At 44.5% G+C, this 23,216-nt stretch overlaps 1 protein-coding gene across 4 annotated transcripts in view; it reads left to right on the forward strand.

Moving 5' to 3' along the window:
- The window catches only part of USP42 (ubiquitin specific peptidase 42), a 58,688-nt gene that overhangs the window by 13,144 nt on the left and 22,328 nt on the right, over positions 1 to 23,216 (forward strand). For 3 of the 4 annotated variants that reach the window (XM_029577675.1, XM_029577674.1, XM_029577677.1), the window contains exons 4-6: positions 6,559 to 6,669; positions 13,169 to 13,271; positions 19,379 to 19,446. In XM_029577675.1, the coding sequence (XP_029433535.1) occupies positions 6,559 to 6,669; positions 13,169 to 13,271; positions 19,379 to 19,446 (282 nt within the window). Of the gene's footprint in view, positions 1 to 6,558; positions 6,670 to 7,030; positions 7,290 to 13,168; positions 13,272 to 19,378; positions 19,447 to 23,216 lie in introns of those variants that run through there. The other variant, XM_029577678.1, reaches the window with a different exon arrangement.

A 23,216-nucleotide genomic window follows, 5' to 3' on the forward strand; every position in this document is an offset into this window, starting at 1 on the left:
TGTCCAGACCCTCCAGCACCTTTGGGGACCCCTGATCCGAATGTAGACTTAGTGGGGACGCTCCCTCCTCTGGAAGGGGATGATCCCAGGGTTCTCCGTTTTGTTTCAGAAGGAGGAGTTGGAACCCATCATTCCTTTTGTCCTTCAGGAGTTAGGAATTGAAGGACCCTCGGTGGATACGGCAGCGCTGCCAAAGCACATGGACCCGGTCCTGGCGGGACTCCGGCCCCAGGCTTCTGCTTTTCAGTTTCACCCTAAGCTCAAATTGCTACTCCTCCGGGAATGGGAAGCTCCTGAGGCGGGGCTTTGCGTAGGGAGAGCCTTATCCGCTCCCGGAGGACTGCCTGGAAATGCTGAAAATTCCCACGGTGGATTCTTCAGTCTCCGCTGTGACCAAGCACACCACTAGTCCGGTGGTGGGGGCTAACGCCTTGAAGGATGCACAGGATCGCAAACTCGAATTCCACCTTAAGCGTATCTTCGAGGTACTGGTCTTGGGAGTTCAAGCGACTATTTGCAGCAGTCTTATGCAGCGGGCAGGCTAGGTGGGTTCAGCAATTACTCGGCACCCAGGACCTTCACACCCCCCCCCCCCCAACCCCACGGAGGCAGAACAAGTTGGAAGGTGTTATTGCACATGGGGCGGACGCTCTGTACGATCTTCTCTGTGTCCAGGCGAAAGCAATGGCCTCGGCGGTGTCAGCCAGAAGGCTCCTCTGGTTACGCAATTGGTCAGCGGACCCGGTGTCAAATGCGCGATTGGGCACTTTGCCTTTTAAAGGTAAGTTGCTTTTTGGCGAGGACCTTGAGCAGCTCATTAATTCCTTGGGTGAGAACAAGGTTCATAAGCTGCCGGAGGACCGATCAAAACAGTTCCGAGCTTTTGTGCCTTCCCAGTTTCGGGGCCAACGTCTATATACGGCTCGGGGGCGTGGTGCTTCTTCTAGGGGTTATCCTTCTTGGTCTCAGTCCTTTCGAGGTCACCGGCCCTTCCGTGAGGGGGCACCTCAGCATACCACCCCGAAGCCCGCTTCCCAATGAGATTTGGTCGACCCATTCCTCCGTCCCCAATCTAGAGGGTCGTCTCTCCCTATTCTTCGAGGAATGGGTCAAGATCAAGTCAGACCAGTGGGTTCTTGAGATTATCCGAGACTGTTACGCTTTAGAGTTTTCTCGATCTGCCAGACCTCTATGTAGTCGCTCCTCGCGGACGTCTGAAGTGGGAGGCAGTGGCTCAAACCCTTACCAGGCTCCAGCAGCTGGGTGCCATTGTCCCGGTCCCAGAGGCGGACCTTGGCGCTGGCCAGTATTCCATCTACTTCATTGTACCAAAGAAGGAAGATTCCTTTAGCCTAATTTTGGACCTCAAGAGGGTCAACCGGGCCCTCAATGTACCTCATTTTCATATGGAGACCCTGAGGGCGGTCATAGCAGCTGTTCATCCTGGCGAATACCTGGCCTCTCTCTCGACTTAACAGAAGTGTTCTTGCACATCCCGATTCATCCCGCACACCAGAAGTATCTCCGCTTCCACGTTCTGGGCCAGCATTTTCAGTTCCGGGCACTACTCTTCGGTCTAGCCACCGCACCGCGCACCTTCACCAAGGTCATGGTGATGGTGGCGGCAGCTCTCCGTCGGGAAGGAGTCTTTGTCTGGACGACTGGCTCGTGTGGGCCAAATCGGAAGTTCTCTGCAGGCAGGCGGTCAGCCGGGTTTTAGCTCTTCTTACCTCTCTCGGGTGGATAGTAAACTTTCCCAAGAGCCATCTCCAGCCTTCCCAGGTGTTGGAATTTCTGGGGGCCCGCTTTGATACTTGGATCGGAAAGGTGTTTCTGCCCCATGCTTGAGCATTCAAGCTTGTTGACCAGGTGTGCAACCTTATCTCGCTCCCGACGGCCATCAACCCCAGCATACTGTTCCAACAGTGGCCAATTCAGGCTATATGAACCTGGCAAGTACCCAAAAACTGTCTTTCTCATGCTAGTAATAGCAGTGGCTATTTTCTAAGTCAGCTTGATTAATAGCAGGTAATGGACTTCTCCTCCAAGAACTTATCCAAATCTTTTTTAAACCCAGCTACACTAACTGCACTAACCAAATCCCCTGGCAACAAATTCCAGAGTTTATTTGTGCGTTGAATGAAATAACTTTCTCCAATTAGTTTTAAATGTGCCCCATGCTAACTTCATGGAGTGCCTCCTAGTCCTTCTATTATCCGAAAGAGTAAATACCCGATTCACATCTACTCGTTCTAGACCTCTCATGATTTTAATCACCTCTATCATATCCCCCCCCCCCCCTTCCCAAGCCGTCTCTTCTCCAAGCTGAACAGTCCTATCCTCTTTAGTCTTTCCTCATAGGGAAGCTGTTCCATCCCCTTTATCATTTGGTTGCCCTTCTCTGTACCTTCTCCATCGCAATTATATCTTTTTTTGAGATGCGGCGACCGGAATTGTACACAGTATTCAAGGTGCGGTCTCGCCATGGAGCGATACAGAGGCATTATGACATTTTCTGTTTTATTCACCATTCCCTTTCTAATAATTCCTAACATTGTTTGCTTTCTTGAATGCTGCAGCACACTGAACCGACGATTTCAATGTGTTATCCACTATGACGCCTAGATCTCTTTCCTGGGTGGTAACTCCTACTGTTGGAACCTAACATCATGTAATTATAGCATGGGTTGTTTTTTCCTATATGCATCACCTTGCACTTATCCACATTAAATTTCATCTGCCATATATCCAACCGTCAACAAAAAATCATAACAAACAACCAATCATCACAGTGGTACTCCACTTCTACAGGAGTACCCCAAGGATCAGCCTTATCAGCCCTTCTATTTAATATATATCTGTTACCTTTGTGCAAACTTCTGGATGGTTTGAATTTAAATTTCAAAATTTACGCTGACGATATCCAGTTTACCATTCACTTCACTGATTCCTGGTCTAAAACCTTCTCATTACTGCACTTATATTTGTCTTCAATAAAAACTTGGCTTTCTCATAATAGATTAAAACTAAACACAAACAAAACAGAATTAATCTACTTATCCACTATTCCAGACTCAATTCACAGACCCCCAGCAACATTCACTTTTGAAAACCAAATTATTCCCATAAAAACACACGCAAAAAATTTAGGTGTTGTTCTTGACTCCAAATTATCATTGACAAACAACATATCTGAAATTGTAAAAAAATCTTTCTACAAAATTTACATGCTCAAGCAATTAAAACCATTACTTCTCCCAAACGACTTCCGTCTGATCACTCAAACCTTTGTCTTATCTTCATTAGACTATTGCAACGCTTTATACCTTGGCTTACCTCAATCAACAATTCATCCACTCCAACTAATTCAAAACGCGACTGCCCGCATGTTATATAATATCCGTCGAAGTGAACATATTTCTCCAATTCTACAACAACTACATTGGCTCCCAATATCATACCGCATAGCATACAAAATTTTATCCACTATACACAATCTGATCTACAGCAATGACTCAATCTGGCTATGTTCTCTACTACGAATTTATAAACCTTCCAGACAGTTACGCCCTTTTGACAAATGCTTATTAGAAATTCCCAATGTAAAATCTGTAAGCTTATCTTTGATCCGTAAACGTGCAGGCCCAACTATATCCGACTATATCCGACTATATCCGACTAACTTCTAACCGTAAAGACTTTAAAAAATCGCTGAAAATGTACTTATTTATCCAAGCTTTTTAAATAATTTGAACAATAGTATGTTTTAATTAATCTATTAACAATTGTTTGTATTTTAAATTATGTATGTCTGATCACATGTAAACCGCCTAGACGGATATATATTTACCCTTTGTGCGATATATAAAAACTTTTAAATAAATAAATTAAATAAATAAATTTGGATGCCCAATTTTCCAGTCTCAAAAGGTCTTCCTGCAATTTATCACAATCTGCTTGTGATTTAACTACTCTGAATAATTTTGTATCATCTGCAAATTTGATTACCTCACTCGTCTTATTCCTTTCCAGATCATTTATAAATATATTGAAAAGCTCGGGTCCCAGTACAGATCTCTGAGGCACTCCACTGTCCACTCCCTTCCACTGAGAAAATTGTCCATTTAATCCTACTCTTCCTGTCTTTTAATCAGTGTGTAATCCATGAAAGGACATCGCCACCTATTTCATGACTTTTTTTTTTTACTTTTCCTAGAAGATTTGACTTTCAGGACCTTCCCCCCTGGTAAATCCATGCTGCTTCAGGTCGAGCAACCCACTGGACTGTAGATAGTTCACTATCCTTTCCTTCAGTAGAGTCTCCATTAATTTTCCCACCACTGAAGTGAGACTAACCGACCTGTAGTTTCCAGCCTTCTCTCTGCTCCCAATCTTGCGAGGTGGGACCACTGCCGCTCTTCTCCAATCTTGCAGCCCCACTCCTGTTATCAAGGATCTATTGAACAGGTCCTTCAGCGGACCTGCCAGCTCATCTTTGAGCTCCCTCAATATCCTGGGATGTATCTCATCCAGCCCCATGGCCTTGTCCACTCTCAGTTTTCCTAGCTCTTCCCATCCATTCTCTTCTGTAAACAGAATATCTACTTCACCCCCATCCACAGTCTTGTCAGTTCATGACAAGACCCTAGTCCTTCTCCAGGGTCTTCTTTAGTGAACGCTGAACTGATGTATTTAATATTTTGGCCATTTCAGCTTTAATGATATCTCTGCAATGGTTCCAGATTCAATTTGTAATGCCTGTGAAGAAAAAGTAGTTTCTTGGAATATAGCTGTCCCTCCTTAAAAATCCCCTGGGGGTATCCCTCTATTATGACAGATGTGAATCCCTTCGCCGCTCTTCTTCCTTCATTTTATTGAACTTCACTACCCAAGATGACCTGTTAAGGCCAGCTAGCATTCCTCGTACTGGCCAGACGGCTCCCAGGCATTGGTGTCTGATCCCAGCTGGTCAAGTCAGATTAAAGTCTTAACGTCAGATCTCTCGTGCCACAGTACTATAATCAGATCCACAAGTCTGGCCCATTTTTTTTTTATGCTTGTTTATAGCTTTTTAAGGAAGTAAATGTGATTGTGAGTAGTCATATAATTTATTTATTTTTATTGTTCAAAAGTCTACAGATAGTAATGTATTTTGTAAGCTTGTATGTATGCTACTCTTAAAATGTACTATCATTTAGGAGCAATTTATGTGAGAAAAGCATGAATTGCCTATGGGTTTTTTGTTTTTTTTCCCTCCCCTCTTGGGTATGCAATCAAGAAACTACTGGAAACAGCAATTGTAGCAGTGCAATAAATAAAAAACATAGAACCCAATGCTTTATAAAAAAAAAAAAAAAAAACCCCACCTTTTACATTTTAAAATGTTTTTGATTTTGGATATATTTGTTCCTTTTTAGTGGTGTTTGTTTGTCTGTTTGTGGGGGGGGGGGGAGAGAGACGACTAGTGGTGCCAGCTGGGGACAGGCTTAGAGCTGCTACAGGGCCTTAAGCACAGGACTTCTTTCCCTCTCCCTGCCCTTCCTGATCATCCCCTCACCCTGGACAGCAGAAGTAGCGTTGCTTAATACTGCATCAGCTTTTTGTGTTGCACAGAGCCAGTCTCGCAGTGTGAGATTTACAAGGATCCATGCAGTCATAGCATGAGACTAGTCCCCACATGGCAGAGGAAGCTGATCTAGTATTAAGCTTCACTTCTTTTGCCATACGATGAAGTTACTGGGTAATACATTTAAAACTAATAAGAGAAAATATTTTTTACTCAACGCATGATTAAGTTCTGGAATCTGTTGCACGAAGATATGGTGAAAGGTATTAGTGTAGCTATATTTAAAAAAAAAAAAAAAAGTGGTTTGGACAAGTTCCTGGAGGAAAAGTCCATTAACCATTAAGGTAGAGTTGCAGAAATCTACTGCTTATTCTTGGGATAAGCAACTTGGAATCTTTCTACCCCTTGGGATCCTGCCAGGTACTTGAGACCTGGCTTGGCCACTGTTGGAAACAGGATACTGGGCTTGATGAACCTTTTTCTCTGAACCAGTATGACAAGTCTTATGTTCTTATGTTAAGATGACTAGAGTGGATGAAGGATCATGAGGGTAGGACAGGACAAGTCATACTGCAGATCGGGGAAGGTGGAACTAAACATACCAGCGACTGAGGAAGGAGAGGGCAGAGAGGATCCGGGAGAGAGGGAAGGTGAGGACATACCGGGGATCAAGGAGAGGGGAGACTGAACCTGGGATGGGGGACAGAGAAAAAGAGGACCCAGAATGGAAGGGACGGGGGGGACTTGGGGCTGAGGAAGAGAGCACTCAGTATAGGATTGGAAGAGGAGAGAGAGAGGACCCTTTCATAAAATGTGCTCTCTTTAGGTTGCCACATAGTTCAAGACTTGTGAGACTTACTTTTTGTAGTCATACTTTTATTTCCTGCATGACTTTCAATTAGTTTCATTTGTATGTAGGTAGGGAGATTGCATGCTGGATAGCATATACCTAATTTATTTTGCTAATTGAAAATGTCTTTTCATGTTTACAGGTCATGAGCAAGGATTTTGCATGATGTGCACAATGCAGGCTCATGTTACCCAGGCCCTCTCTAATTCTGGCAACATCATCAAACCTATGGCTGTCATTAATGATCTCCGACGTGAGTAAACAAAATTCCAGTCCTATCTCCTTTAGAAAGCTCATTTTTATTGCTGCTATTACATGTTCATTAACGTATGCTTTTGGTTTTGGCCAAAGCCAGTTTTCACTTTATCCTCCCATTTACAGAATTAAAGATGGTTTTCCTACCGTGTAGCCAGATGGACTCAGGACCAATGAGTTAGGCTCCCCTTCCAGCAGATGGAAATGGTCAAGTTGCAAAGCTGACATCACAGTACATATACACCTGCAGTGACCTCAGCTCTCCAGTATTCTCTGTCTCCAGCAGATGGTGGACTTGCCTCTCCCTATGGGGATTGCTGTACTTTTAGGAAGGAGAAATTCTACATTTTAAATTGGAGAAAAAAAAAATCAAGCTTTTGCTCTCTGCGGTGATACTTAAAGGTTCCTCCACCAGTTGAGAATTCCTGAGGCAATTTCCGAGATCCCTCAGAGGTGTGCCTTGGTCCGGTAACCGGTTCCCAGTGTGGACTTTGCTGCTTAAGCAGCTGAAACGCAGCAGGTGCAGGAAGCCGAGCACGGCGGTGACTGTGAAAGCCCTCTCCCCTGCAGCTGGAGACAGTCTCTGTACTCAGCCGGTAAACCCTGAGCCCAGATAAGGTTGGTGTCTTTTTTTTTTTGTTTTGTTTTGTTTTTTTAAAAGAAGATTTACCTCCCATTGTTCCCGATCCCGTTGGGGTAAGAGGAAGTGGGCTTCCGAGAAGGTTGAGCGGCCCCCTGGTGGTCTAGGCCCCGCTTTGGTCTTGGTCAGCACACTGCATGGTAGGCCACAGCGGCGCCATCTTGTGCGCGTCTTAGTACATGCCATAAAGTCACAAGTGTACAAACATACACAACCTAGTAAGCGCAGGATACAGGAAAAAATCGGGCACAAGGGCTATGTGTACGCCTCACCACAATGCTCAAAATTTGTGCTATAAATTTTTAAGAGCAAGCCGATTAAACGTGCAATTACCACCGCTACTGGCACCAGCAAGAAAGAAAGCTAAGCTTCTTTCTCTCTGCACTGCTTGTCATATCAGGGCCTCACAGCCCAAGGAAGCATGACTCCTCCCATTCAGATGATGGGTTGGTCTCAGCCTTAATCAGAAGTACTCCGGACCTGAGTACTCCCTTGCCTGAGTCATCCCTAGGAGAGGGAAATTCAGCTGGACCTACCCCAGTGCCTCCTGGGCTAGGCATAGATCTGGCTGCCTTTTCCTGGGTTGAATTTTAACAGGGGCTCAAGCCTTTGTACAGGCTCAGCCTACTGCCCGGCTTGCCCCTATCTGGACAGAACCTCAGCCGGTAACCATTCCCTCTCCCAATCCTATCGGCAGACTGCGAGGCATTCCTCGCCTTACCAAGGGCATCCCTGATAGGAACCCAGATGGCTCAGATGAAGAGGACAATCTGAATCCCTTGGAAGAGGGGTAAATACCCCCTGGGGTTAGAACCGTATGGAACCATGGTGTGGTTCTTTCATAGGGACAAATTGCCGGCCCTGGTTTCATAGACACTGAAGATGCTGGGAGTCCCGGGCACCGATTCTGTGTCGGAACCAAAGAAGAATCCATTTCTGATCTCCCTACAGAAAGCCTCTTGCTACTTTCCAGCACTGGAATCCATCCAGGAGTTGATTGACCTGGAACGGGATACCCCGGAAGCAAGTTTTAAAGTGGGACAAGCATTAGAAGTTCTGTATCCACTGGACCCGGCAGTAAGAGAGTATTTGTGTTTCCCTAAAGTGGATCTATTGGTCTGTGCTGACTTTAAGCAAACAACTATTCCAGTGGAAGAAGGAGTGGTCTTAAAGGATGCCCACGATAGGCGGGTGGAGTCCATCCTTAAGCAAGCCTTTAATGCGGTAGCAATGGCCTTACAATTGCTGCTTGTTGTGTTCTGGTAGCTTGTTCGTGCCTACTCCTCTCTCAGGAGGCGGATGACTCGGAGGGGTGAATTCCAGAGCTGTTATGGAACCCCGCCGCTGCCTTTTTAGCAGACGCGGGCTCTGATTTAGTCCGTACTACGGCTAGCGGAGTGGCCTCAGTGGTGGTGGCCAGAAGACAGCTATGACTGCGCAGTTGGTCAGCAGACACAACATCCAAGGCCAGTCTTACAAAGATGCCTTTTAAAAGATCACTGCTTTTCGGAAGCGAATTGGAATATTGGCCAGAAAATAGGGCGAATACTCTGTTACCAGAAGATAAAAGGAAGCAGTTGCAGCGCCCCTTGCCCCCTGAGGGGCCGATCCAGGGGTTCCTAATGTTTTCACTTCTACAGAAACTCAACATTTCAGAGGTCTCAACCCTTTGGGAGGTTTCAGACCTTTCCTAGTCAACAGCCCAAGAAAGGGGCAGGTGTGGGATCAGGTTCGTCCCAAACCCCCCCAGTGAAGTTTTGCCAACCCACCTTCAGAACGAGGAGATAAGGGGTCGGCTGTCTCTCTTCTAACAGCGGTGGGTTGAGATCACGTTGGACAATTGGTTACCTCAAGACACATTCATGTTTCCTTGCCACTTCCAGAACAAGAAATAGGCCGTGGAGACTTCAGCTCCTCAAGATAAGAGCTATAATCCCAGTACCTGTGTCCCAGGAAAATACGGGGCGTTACTCCATCTATTGCATCATATCCAAGAAGGAAGGTTCCTTTCGCCCCATCCTGGACCTCAAAGAGTGTCAACTGACATCTACAAGTAAATCATTTCCGCATGGAAACCTTACGCTCCGTGAAATTGGCTGTACAATCAGAAGAGTTCTTAACCTCCCTGGACCTATCCAAGGCCTACCTATATATTCCAAACAGTCAAGAACACCAATATTTTGTACACTTTACAGTACCTGGTCGCCTTTATCAGTTCCAGGCTCTACCCTTTGGCCTAGCTACTGCCCCCAGAATATTTTCCAAGATTATGGTGATCATAGCAGCAGCACTGAGAAAAGAGGGAATCTTGGTGCACCCGTACTTGGATGACTGGTTGATCTGGGCCAGGTCCGTGGGAGAGTGTCTCTGGGAGACCAACAGGGTGACTTCCTTGCTTCAGGAACTCGGTTGGTTAGTAAACTGAACAAGAGCAGTCTCAAGCCTTCACAGTCCTTGGAATATCTGAGTCCATTTCAACACCAAGTAGGGCAAGGTCTTCCTTCCAATCTCGCGGATAAGAAAGTTGATGTCCCAAGTGCATCTGTTGATGAGCACAATATGCCTGTCTGTGTGGATCTATCTCCAGGTTCTCGTTCTGATGGTAGCAACCCTGGAAGTAATGCCGTGGGCGAGGGTACACATGTGACTGCTTCAATGCTCGCTGCTGTCACGTTGGAACCCAGTCTCAAGACAATTCTTTTAATCTCCACTTACCGATGGGAGTATGCTCTCAGCTCCAATGGTGGCTGCAGGAAGCTTATCTGAGCAGAGGTGGGCTCCTGTCCTCCCTTAACTGGCTGGTCCTCATGACAGACGCGAGTCTCCGGGGCTGGAACTGTCTGCCCAGGGACGTTGGGCCGAAGAAGAGGCCCTCTGAAACATCAAGACCTGGAAGTCCGGGCAGTCAGATTGGCATGTCTACAATTCAGCCACAGACTCCAGGGTGATATCCATGTGATGTCGGATAATGCAACGACGGTAGTCTACATCAACTGCCAGGGTGGAACCAAAGAGCCAGCAAGTGTCAGAGAAGATAGATCTCCTTATGGAATGGGCAGAAATACATCTGCAGATGATCTCAGCCTCCCACATTGCAGGAAAAGACAATGTCAGAGCAGACTTTCTAAGCAGAAAGAGTCTGGATCCAGGAGTGTGGGAGTTGTTGGTTAAAGCCTTTTAACTGATAGATTGCTGGGGCCTCCCGTCCTTCAATCTGCTGGCCGCATCTCATAATGTGAAGGTTCTTCAGTCGCAGAAGAGATCAGTGGTCCCTGGGGATTGACGCTCTCGTTCAGACCTGGCCGGAAGAAAAGTTGCTATACGCCTTCCCTCTGTGGCCCCTTCTGGGCAGAGTCATTCGCAGATCGAGCACTACAGGGAATTAGTCCTACTAGTAGTCCCAGATTGGCCCAGGTATACGTGGTATGCGGAGACTCCTGGTGGAGAACCTCTTGTGCCTCCCACTGCACAGGGATCTGCTTCTACAGAGACAGGTTCTTCAAGAGAATCCGACTCTATTCTGCCCTTGAGAGATGAAACGAGGATATTCTGCAGTGGTAATTGTCACCTTTCTCCATGTCCCTAGCGTATGTGCAGGTCTGGAGGGTATTTAAGGCGTGGTATGCAGTGTTAACCCTCAGGTGGTCAAAATCCCATTTATTCTGGAATTTTTGCAGGATGGTTTGAATAAATTTTGGCCCTTAACTCCTCGAAGGTGCAGGTAGTGGCTCTTTCCTGTTTCAGGTGTAAGGTGAATGGGACCTCCTTGTCTGCCCATCCTGACATGGCTCATTTTCTGAAGAGTGAAGCACCTTTGACCTCCCTGACAGTTACTGGTCCCCTTGTGGAACCTCAATTTAGTACTGGAATTCTTGGCAGGTCCTTCATTTTGGCCGTTGCGAAGTCTTTCCTTACACTTGTTGACCTTGAAGATGGTGTTCCTGGTGGCTATATGCTCAGCACGTCGCATCTCTGAACTGTAGGCATTGTCATGCTGGGAGCTGTTCCTCCGGATGATTCCAGGGGCGTTACAGCTATGAACTGTCCCGTCCTTGCCCAAAGTAGTCTCGAATTTCATTTGAATCTGTCCATTTCATTGCCATCTCTAGATAAACTCAAGGACACAGAGGAATGTCATTTGCCTGTCAGACTTTTAGGGTGGTACCTGGAAGTTTCAGAACTGGTCTGATGGATGGACCTCCTGTTTGTCCTTCACAGCGGAAGGAAGCCGGGTGAACCAGCTTTGCGGGCTACCATAGCTCGCTGGATTAAGGAAGTGGTCACAGGAGCCTATGTGGAGGTTGGAAAGCCATTACTTTCTCAGATTAGAGCTCATTCCACTAGGGCTCAGGCAGTCTCATGGGCGGAAGTTAGACTGCTGTCTCCCATTGATATCTGCCGAATGGCGACGTGGTCGTCCTTGCACACCACCTCCAAGTTTTATCGCCTGGACGTACAGGCCCGAGAGGATGCAGCCTTTGCACGGGTAGTGTTAACTGGACCGCGGGCAGCCTTCCGCCCCCAATTAGGAGTAGCTTTTGTACATCCCATTAGTCATGAGTCCATCTGGCTTCATGCTAGGAAATGGAGAAATTACTTACCTAATAATTTTGTTTTCCGTAGTGTAGACAGATGGTCTCAGCATCCCACTCTCTGCTGCCCAAGAACAGCACCACGGGTCCTCCCATGGAGTGGGCCTCGAATCCAAGAGATCACGGGTAAGTGTTCATCCAGGCCCTAGATTATATATTCTTACTGGAGATCAGTGTTTTATAGTTGGTTGAGTACAGTTATGGTTATCCATTTTTAATCAAATCCTTTCACTAGTATGTCCACAGTGACTTTTGAAGAGTATACTGGAGAGCTGAGGTCACTGTAGGGGTAGATGTACTGTGACGCCAGCTTTGCAACCTGACTCCGTCTCAATCTGCTGGCAGGGGAGCATAACCCATTGGTCCTGAGTCATCTGTCTACACTAAGGAAAACAAAATTATCAGGTAAGTAATTTCTCCAATAATGGGGCATCTTTTTTTTTTTTTTTTTTTTGAAAAGAGATTTTGATATCTTTTCTTGAACTTCCAGCTCTATCAGCCTCTTTTAGGCTACAGCATCATAAGGCTTCATTTGCAACTATCTTTTTTTTTTGTTTTTAGCCCCCTCCATAACTTGGCCCCGCCATTGCAGTGACAGTTCTAGAACAAGGGCTACAAACCACAGCTCCCTCCAGAACCCAGCTAGTGTAGTTCCTAAATCTGGCCATTAGGTGGGGGTCATTGAGCAGTGACTGAGAGTCCCTCCCCCAGAGGCTATGAACACTGCTGCTCAGTGTTCCCAATCCGGAGAATGGAAGATCCTGATCTGGGAATCAAACCTAGATCCTCTGTATAGCAGTATGCAGCCCTTGCCACCAAAGCATTGGGCTGTCCCCAGATTTTAGTATCTTAATGTTACTTGTTAGGAATTTGTAGTTGTCTACTCTGTTTTTCTATAAATTTAGGGGGGGGGGGGTGTTTGATCTAAATCTGAAGGAGTTTAGTCCTTGGCATGCCATGTTGCGTTTGTTACACCTCTTGAGTGTTATTTGAATTCATGATAAGCCATTAAAGTTCATAAAAGCGATCCAACTGTTGTAAAACCTCTTAATTGAAATATTTTGAGCTATATTTTTATGCAAGTTTAGAGGAAGAAAGGTGGTCTGTGCTTCAGTCTTTTATTTTCGTTCTCTTCTGTGGTGTAACTGTAAAAATTCTTTGTCTTGTAACAAACTGCATTGGTTTTAATTTATATATCTTTACTGCTGCACCAGGTTTGTAAATGAAAGTGGTGTTGACATAACTTTTTGTTTTCCTTTAATTAGGCATTGCAAAGCATTTCCGTTTTGGTAACCAGGAAGATGCCCATGAGTTTCTGCGCTACACGATTGATGCAATGCAGAAAGCATGTTTGAATGGTAGTAATAAGTAAGTACAAACAAACATTCTTCCAGCTATATTTATAGTGTCTTTTTTTGGGGACACAATCTAAAATTTCCTGTGCTGATCACATACTTATTTGATGTATAAAAACAAGACCAAAAAGAGATTTTCCAAACAATACCTCAAATTAACATTTTTCAAAACAAAAGTTTGAGTGAAAAAACAGCAAGTTCATACGAACACTGCACTAGATTATGAAAAAAATAATCACAACTAGCCACTAATTACTCAGTGCTCACAAAACCACACTCCTTTTAACACCAATGTGAACGTATGTAATGGTTTTTAATCAGAGATACTATAAAAAAAATGTCAAAGGCCTTGCACATAGCAATAAAGGGAAATGGAGGGGTTTTCTAGTATTGCTGTCAAAAATGATAGGAAAGTCCTTACACATGGCAACAAATGAGGGAAGGATTTCAGCGCAAATATGTGGTAATTCCATCACACACAAAATGAAGTAAGCCAGAACAGTCCAATCTTGATATTATCAAGCCCCAACAAAGAGTACCTGTTTCGCCATACAGGATGGCTTCCTCAGGGGGAATACGTATCTGGTACATCAGATCTTCATAACATTTGCTACTAGTGAAGAAACACAATATGACGATTCTTATCTTCTCGGTGCAAAACATTGTGCTATTGCAAAGCTATTTTCCAACAATAGAGAACATGTTAAACCATGGGGTCACCAGTCTTCAATTGCATATTATACAATAAATATGTAATTGAAAATATTGTGACTTGTCCATACATGTGACTGAATATAATTTTGCAAGCAAAATTGTTGTGTTAAAGTGCTGAAAAACACAGTATATTAGACAAGATTACACTTGCCTGATTTAGTCTGAAACAGTGCTATTAGCTGCTGGCCCAAAGAAAACTACAAATTGAAAACATGTAACAAAAGTAAAGATCTTATTTCCATATATTTCCCTAGAGAGTAAAATATTTTGAAACCAAGGTGGTGTAAAGTCTTAAAATGGCATTACGAGCTGCTAATTCAAATTAAATGTGTTTGTTGGTTCTAGTGTGTTTTCTTATCCCTAAATTGCTTTTCTTGCAGTCCTGTATTTTTCCCCATATTTTCATACTTTTTAGATTGAAATCATGCGTCTCTTTATTATGGCCATACCTTTTTTGTTTGTTTTTTTAAATATTTCTCTCAAGTCTGCTCTTTTTACCTATCTGTGCTGTATTTATATTTTAAGATGAATCAGTGTGATACCCGTAAATAACCAGAACTGCATAGCAGCCCAGTTTCCTTAGCCATTCCAATGAAAAATCTGAATAAAGTGACTTCACAATATCAAGTACACCTCTTGAGTTTCAAGGAATGCTCCTGTGTTTGCTTTAAATGTGATCACTAGGTGTCTGTTCAGTTTGTGAATGACCAGCAATAAGACTAAAATCAGTCAACTACAATCATGGTTAATTCTAAACTGTAATTGGGGGGGAGTTCTGAGAAAACGGCATGAATTAATTTTATGAGCTACTTTGGTTGGTATTTACTTCCAAGTGTTTTATAATTGTGAGTTCCTGGATAAGTAGTCATTAGTGTTTGATTCCCTCCTCCTATCCCATCCACCCTAGTCACCCAATTAGGTGGAAAATCTTCAATGTAAGAACAATTATTAATTTAGACTAGTGTACACTTAAAAGCTAATTTTATTATTTTTTTTGCAAGGTTTAAGTGCTCTTTCCCAGCAAGTCCAACTTTTTACCAGCAAATAAAGGTTCTGCTGTCAGCACTCCCTCAAGAATGGTTTTCTTATGTTCTTATTGTGATGGGCATAGTTGTGATGGCACCTTTTTAAAGCAAAGCAATTTTTCACCCTTTTTTTTTTTTAGTTTTCTAATACACATTTTGTAGCTCCGTTCATGTACATTTCTTGTCTTTGTTATCCAGCGGTCAACACATTCTCACTTGTCACTCTTCTTAATCACGTATCACTGTTATCAGTCACCATTAATTCCAATGTTTTTTACATCTTGTATAAATCACAAAACCATTATCTCAATCCAATGGTATTTTGAATTTACAGGACATTTTCCTCACTATCCCAACTTGACTGTATTTCAGCACCAACATGGTGCCTGCCTTAGGGGATCAAGGTTTCATCCAGTAAATTATAGTGATTAAAATTGTCCCCTTTCCAGGTTGATTGCACCAAGAGCACAGGGAATCACATTTAACTAGTTTAGAACTGTACTGGATTTTTACATTGAATGCAGTACATCCAAGATTAAATGGGACTGTGAGATTTGAGACATCCATAGATTTTAATTCATATTTTTTTGTATATTGTGGATATAATGTTTAGTGTGTTCTTGGCCTGTAGTATGCAGTATTTTTTCCCTCCTCAATGACTAATTGACAGTCCAAGAATCATGTGCCCCTGTGGATGGAGGGCTTTCCTTGTTTAATTGGCTTTCAGTAGGATCACACAGTATCACTAAGTGTGGAGATTAGGGTGATATTCAACTACTGTTGTTTGAGAGGAAACTAGGTGATACAGCTACTTACAAGTGTCTTCCAATGTTAAGCATTAGTGCTTTTACTGTGATCAAACCAGAAAGACACAAGTTTAATAACTGTAAGAGGAGGGGATTATAATAGCTGGATGGAACCTTGATCTCCTGAGGCAGGCACGGGGTTAAAATGCGGCTGCATTCATTTTCTCTCCATTAGTCCATATGATTGATAAAGACCTGGAAAAATGGCGGAGAGGAACTTTCTCTTGGTTTGGAAGGATCGCAAATACAAAAATCTAGGAAGAATATTCATTTTTGTATTTGTTTTCCACCTTACCCGTTTATATTTCCTCGATACTTTTGTGCGGATGGCAGAAAACGATATTTGACTTTATTTGGCGCAGGAGACTCCCCACAGGTGGCTAGGCGTGTCCTCTACCTCCCTAAAACACAGGGTGGACTTGGGGTACCTTATCTTTACTTCTATTACGCAGCGGCCCAATTAAAGGCATTGGTTGAGCTCAGCTGTACTGATCCCAAAAAGCAATGGGTATGGCTTGAACAAGCAAGTGTAAGGAATATGCCTTTGATACCGTGGCAACCACGATATTCCTGGCTTCCGATACGCGTCATCCCTTGGACTCTTCAAGCAATCTTGAAGGTGTGGGATCAATGGAGAACTCATATAGTGGGAGAATACTCCTACTTTTATCAGTCCTCCCTATATCGCAATCAGATCTTCCCTGCTGGTTTCCAGAATAAGGTGTGGCAGTTGGCTGGCATTCATACAATCGGCCGTTTGTTTCATGGTTGTAGATTGATATCTTTAGACCACTTGATTCAGCGATTTCCCTCAGGCCAAGGCACCTTTTTTGCTTATGCACAAACCAAACACTTTGTAGACTCCTTGTACTTATGCCGGGCAATGAAACGGTAAATCCCCCTTTTGCTCATTTGGTTCGTTGGGAGGAAGACTTGGGGACCCCGATTAGCCCTAAAACTTGGAGCATTATCTATAGAAATGCTGGTAAATGTTCTGTTTCCTCCAGCTTACAGGAACATTGTTTCAAGTTACTGTACAGATGGCATTTTTCTCCAGAGAAATTGCACAAATTTTGTCCAGGTCAATCGAATTTATGTTGGAGGAAGTGTGGTAAGATGGGATCAGACTTCCACATGTGGTGGACATGTCCCAAAGTTGTTGCATTCTGGACAACCATTATATCCTGGTTACATACTAAATTACAAACTCCTTTCCCTCTGGATTATGGTGCGGTTTCTCTTAATATACCATGCAAGGGCTTGAACAAATTTCAACAGAAATTTTGCCTTCAAGTCTTTTTGGCGGCCCGGAGTACGCTTGCTTTTCATTGGAAATCTGAAAGCTGCCCCAAGCTGTCGGAGGAGCTGCTTAAGCTCTCAATGCTATCAAGCACATGGCGGAGCTATCAGCTGAAAAACATAACAGAATGGCTACTTTCCACAGACCTTGGAAGTTCTAGCGAGCTTAGGATTATGATTTTTAAATTTTTTAAATGTATGTATCTTTTGACATAGAGGAGTAGCCTCCCTTTCTTTCTTATGACTTTTTGAGACTCTACCACATTTTTATATAGTAGTAGTGACACTGGGAAATTCAGTTAATATATTTTATTTTGCGGAAGGTTTCGCTTTTGCATTATCTGTATTGAACATATTGTCTTATTTGTATTTTAATGAGTCTGGGGTTGGGGGGAGGTTTGGGGTTGGCTATGGATGACTTGTTTTGTATGTTTTCTTACAACTTGCACAACTGATAGGGGTAGATTTTCAAAGGGTTATGCACGTAACTCCGAAAACCTGCTCCTGCGCGCACAGAGCCTATTTTGCATAGGCTCAGCCACACGCGCATGTCCCGGGGCTTTGAAAAAGGGGCAGGAAGGGGGCGGGGTCGAGGGCAGGGTGCCGGTTCGGGGGCGGGCCCGAGGCCTCTGGCAGAGCAGCTGTGCAGGGGGGGATGGCGCGCCGGCAGCCGGCCAGAGGCGGAGCGGAAGGAAAGTTCCCTCTGAATCCGCTCCAATTTCGTAGCAGCCTCGGAGGGAATGGGGAAAGCCATCTGGGATCCCCTAGGGCTCGGCGCGCGCAAGGTGCACAAGTGTGCACCCCCTTGTGTGCGCTGACCCCGGATTTTATAACATGTGCGTGGCAGCGCGTGCATGTTATAAAATCGGGTGTATGTTTGTGCGCACAAATGTACCCCGCTCACGCTTCTTTTAAAATCTACCCCACTATGTGTTCTCGCATCCATGGTTGTTTTGTATTGTTCACAAAGTTGTTAAAATACTAATTACAAAAAAATGAGGCTATGTTCGGATATTGTGAATTCAAAATACTGTTAAGTGCGATAGTGATTTATATAAGATATGGAGGCATTGGAGACATTGAGAACAGTGGTAAGTGACTAATTTAAGAACAATGACAAATGAGAACTTGACTGTTCGATAACAAAGGAATGGATACTGCAAATATTTGCATAAAATGGAAACAAAATGATAGACTTTTAACGATGCCATCATTATAATTACGGCCATCACAGTGTGATCATAAGAAGATAAGGAATGGCGCTCCTGAGGGAGTGCTGACAGCAGAACCTTCATCTGCTGATGGTTAAATTGGACTTGCTGGGGAAGGGCATGTAAATCTTGGAAAAAAACAGAACGTTTGGACCGTTAAACTATAACTGTCTGAGTATATTGTGTGCTAGTTTAAGGTTAGCATTTAATTCTAGGTTTATAACGGGGAAATCAGAGTTTGAATTAATTCCATGCCCAAAGCAGTGAGATTGGTTTTGATCTGAGCAAGATATATATATAGGTGTGTGTGTGTGTGTGTATATTCCTTTTAAACTCAAGGATTTTGTTTATAGTGGTTGTGCTTAAAGGAGCTTTCATAAACTTTAAATGCTAATATTTCCTTAGGATTTAAATAACCCTCTCCCCTTCATGTTTTTTATGTATGAACTAACTGAATTATCTACAACAATGTATGTGCTGTTACTGTTGCCTACATAAGAAAGCTGATCTTGTCACATAGTGAAAGGCTGCATCATGATTTTTCTTCTCAAACTAAAAGCCCTTTAACTACTGTTGGAAATCAGAAAGCATTTCTCCTGGACACAAAGCTGCATTTTAACTCCACAGTCAGAGTTTATGAATTGGTGAACCATGAACAGTTGAGCAGTTCATGGAGTAGCTGAGGGAAATGATCAGATTTCTTTTTGCTATCAAGTAATTGAACAGTTGCCTTCTGTGCAGGCTGACTGTAATGCACTTAACTCCAGCAGTCTAGCCAAGAGCGAGAAGTAACACTTAGCTTCATTGCAGCAAGGCTTATTCATGCTTTTGTGCTCATTCATTGTCAAACGGGCCTGTGTGCTAAAGGTTTTCTCTCATTTTGTGTCTATGGGAAGATTGCTTAATGCACAGGGTCTAAACTTGCTGACTGACTGCTTTATCATGCCTGTCTGAGTTTCTTTTTAACTTGGAAGTTTCATTTGACTGATTTCTATAATACTGAAATTACCTTGCATGTTTTCTGCCAGTTTGAATTACTTTTTAAGGTAATTAATTTCTTTCCAGGTTGGACAGACATACCCAAGCTACCACACTCATCTATCAAATATTTGGAGGTTATCTAAGATCTAGAGGTAAAGTTTCTACCATGCTATGTAGAATCTTTTTTTTTTTTTTTTTTTTTTTTTTTTATGTGCGTAGCTGGGAATGTTGAACAAGAAGTTCCTTGGCATTCAGGTAGGTCAATCCCAAGGAGTGGATGGAGACTGAGGAAAAGCTGACGTCATAGCTATATGCTCCCATCCCACATCAGCCCATCAGTATTCTCCGTCTCCAGCAGATGGTGGACATGCATTTCCCTTCTGGAGATTGCCTGTGAGGAGGAAAAAAAAAAGTTGGAAAGGAGATGTCAGTGTAGCACAGCTTGCCTTCTGAGGTGATACTGTGCAGTTCCTCAGTCCAGTAACCTTGAGTGGTGTGGACCCAAATTCCAATTGGCAGTTGCAGGCCAAGAGAAGCTCAGCAGTGAAGGCTTTAGCCCTCCCCCCCCCACCATAGCCAGAATCTGTTCTGCTCTCAGCTAGGGAGGGCTGAGCTCAGATAAAAAATTTTAATTTAAAAACAACAACAAAAAAAAGCATTCGGCTGTCCTGCTCATGTCTGTGGGGAGTTCTGTGAGGTGAGGAGAAAGTGCAGGCATGGTGGGTTGAGCAGCCATTTGGCTAGGCCTTGCTTCTAGGCTTCTCTCATTTTGGCATGCGGTAGGCTGCATATTTTTGTGTGCTCTCTTTTTGTTTTTGCTGCAGATTGTCGGCGTGCGCTTGTGCGTCTAGGTGTGTGCCCATTCTCATTTGTGCATGCAGTTGGGCGTTCTTCTTTTTGGACATACATCTTGTGCGCCCAGTTTAGGCGTCTGTCCTGAGTGTCTAGTGGGACGAGAGGCCTAGGTGTGTGTGCGCTTGGACACACAATTTTTGTGTGTTCATATTAGGCGTGCTTGCACGCGTGGGAAAGCTAGTCACGAGCCTTCATCGGGCTGTGCGCTTTTAGCATGGCCCCCATGGTGAAGAAATCTAGCTATCTGTGCTGCCTGCCACATCAGAGTCATTCAGCCTTAAGCCTGTGTCGGCATTGCCTGGATGTTCAGGGGAAATTTGACTCACGGTTTTGCTGACAATGGTCAGTCTCCTCAGTCTGAGGGGAGTGGGACCGAGGGAGACGCTGCAAGGCTGTCTCCTCCTTTGATTGGTCTGCGGGTTGAGTCCCCAGGGGACATTGGCTCACAGGACATTGTTTGGGCCTGGAATGGACCTGGCCTCCTTTTCCTGGGTGGAATTCCTTTTCCTGGATGGAATTCTTCCAGGAATTGCAGATATTTCTGCAGAGCCAGACTGCTGAAGCAGCGATTCCTACTAAGGTAGGTCCTGGCACTCCGAGTGCTCCTCCGCCTGTCTCCACGGTCAAGTGCTGTAGCGCAGTGCGATCTGACAGAGCTCAAATGCAGGTGGATCAGGATAATACCGATGACTACGGTGGAGGCTCTCCTGGTGAGGAAGGGTATGTTCCCCCAGATTTCGAGCCATATAGAAATCTTGTATGATTGTTTCAGAGAGTTGAGTTGCCGGCTCTGATATCTCAAACCCTGAAGACCCTCTGAGTGGCTGAGCCTAACTCCTTGGGGATGCAGAAGAAAGATCCTATTTTGGTCACCCTGCGTGAGGCTTCTTGTTTCTTTCCCCTCTTGGAGACAATCCAGGAATTGATTGGTCTGGGACGGAATGCACCAGAAACATCCTTTAAAGGAAGACGCACCTTAGTGGGCTTATACCCCTTGGATCCACAGGCCAGAGAGCAGTTGCATTTCCCTAAGGTGGATGCTTTTGATGTGTTGTCACAAAACGTACCACCATCCCGGTAGAGGGAGGAGTAGCTCTGAAGGATGCTCAGGTTAGGAGGATTGAGACTATCCTGAAGCAAGCCTTTGAAGCAGTGACCATGAACTTGCAATTGCTTCTTCTTGCGCCTTGGGAGCTCAGGCTACCTTGCAGCTTTGTCAAGAGTCTGGTGGCATTAGGTCCAATTTAGGACCTATGGTAGAACCAGGGGCTGCTGCCTTGGCTGAAGCAGGCTGTGACTTGGTACACACAGCTACCAGAGGAGCTGCTTCAGTTATTGCGGCCAGGCGACAGCTGTAGCTGCGCAACTGGTCTGCAGATACTATTTCAAAGTCCGATCTGCCTAAGTTGCCTTTCAAAGGCTCACTTTTGTTTGGCAGTGAATTGGAAAAATGGCAAGTAAATAGTGTTATGCATTTTGCCAGAGGATAAGAAGTAAGTTTCCTGGACTTCCCAGGTGTTTTTTGCCTCATAGAGGAGGTTCTTCCCAGAGATCCCGTCTCTTCTGCAGATCTGAATGCTTTTGCCCCCTCTGTCCTCAAAAGGATACGGGCTTTGGAGGTAGGGCCCCTCAATCTTCAATGTTTGGCCATTGAAAGGGCTCGACTGTTGAAGCATGGTTATTTGCCTTCTGTAATTTCCACTCTTCTTCGGGCCTGGAAATTTTCTACTTCTCTAGCTTACATTAAAGTTTGGAGGGTCTTTTGAGGTCTGGTGTTCTGAGCTAGGTACTCAACCGCTCAAGGTGGATATTCCTTTGATTTTGGAGTTTTTTCAGGGTGGCTTGCTTAAGGGTTTTGCCCTTAGTACCTTGAAGGTTCAAGTTGCAGCACTGACTTGATACGGGGAAGAGTCAATGGGAGGGCCTTTGTCTTCCCATCTGGACATGTCCTGTTTCTTGCGGGGAGTTAAACATCTTCCGCCTCCGTTGCAGCTTCTGGCTCCTTTGTGAGATCTTAATTTAGTCCTTGAGTTCTTGGCAGGTCCGACTTTTCGACCGTTGTGTACTTTTTCCTTGCAGCTGCTTACCTTGAAGTCTGTCTTCCTGATAGAAATCTGTTCGGCTCGTCAGGTCTCTGCTGCAGACTCTTTCCTGTCATGAGCCTTTTCTTTGTGTGACTTCAGGTACGGTTTAGCTTCGGACTGTGCCTTCCTTTTTGCCCAAAGTGGTTTGAGACTTTCATTTGAATCAGTCCATTTCTCTGCTTGCCTTGGGCAGGAACAGAGATGAAGCGGAGTACCATCTTTTGCATTCCTTGAACATCAAGCATCATTAACTGAGCTGCTTGGAGGCGACTAAGAGACTGTTCAGAAGTCTGATCACCTGTTTGTGCTCCATGGTGGAGGTAAGCAGGGAGCACCTGCGATGCGGGCAATGATTGCCCACTGGGTTAAGGATGTCATTACGGCAGCCTGTGTGGCTGATGAGTTTGCCTTACCGAAGCAGATAAGATCGCATTCCACAAGGGCTCAGGCGGTATCGTGGGCGAAGCTTCGTTTGTCGCCTGCCAAAATTTGCCGAGCAGCGGCATGATCCATCTTTGCATATCTTCTCCAAGCATTAACGCTTGGATGTTAGGACTAGAGAGGATGCTGCTTTTGTGCCAGCAGTTTTAACTGGGCCAGGCAGCCTCCTGCCCTTTTCAGGATTAGCTTTTGTACATCCCACTGGTTGGGATTGACCTACCCGAATGCTAAGGAAGGAGAAATGACTATTTACCTGATAATTTCCTTTCCATTAGTGATGGGTAGGTCAATCCTAGACCCGTCCTCTGCTTCTGGATTTGGATTTTGTGGTTAGCCACCTTAGGGCGAGCAGTGCAGAATATGATTCCTGCTCTTAGTTTGCTAGATATGTTCCTTCTTTTGGCTGAACGCCAATGTTCCAGCTGGTTGAGAAACACAAATGGTTGCCTGTTGCTAATAATGTTCAAGTTTAATCAGGTTTGTCGACAGTTTGTCTTTTCCAGAGAATACTGGCAGGCTGATGTCAGGGCAGGACTATATAG

Source organism: Rhinatrema bivittatum, chromosome 14 (assembly GCF_901001135.1).
Source record: "Rhinatrema bivittatum chromosome 14, aRhiBiv1.1, whole genome shotgun sequence".
In the NCBI taxonomy this organism is placed as follows: domain Eukaryota; kingdom Metazoa; phylum Chordata; class Amphibia; order Gymnophiona; family Rhinatrematidae; genus Rhinatrema; species Rhinatrema bivittatum.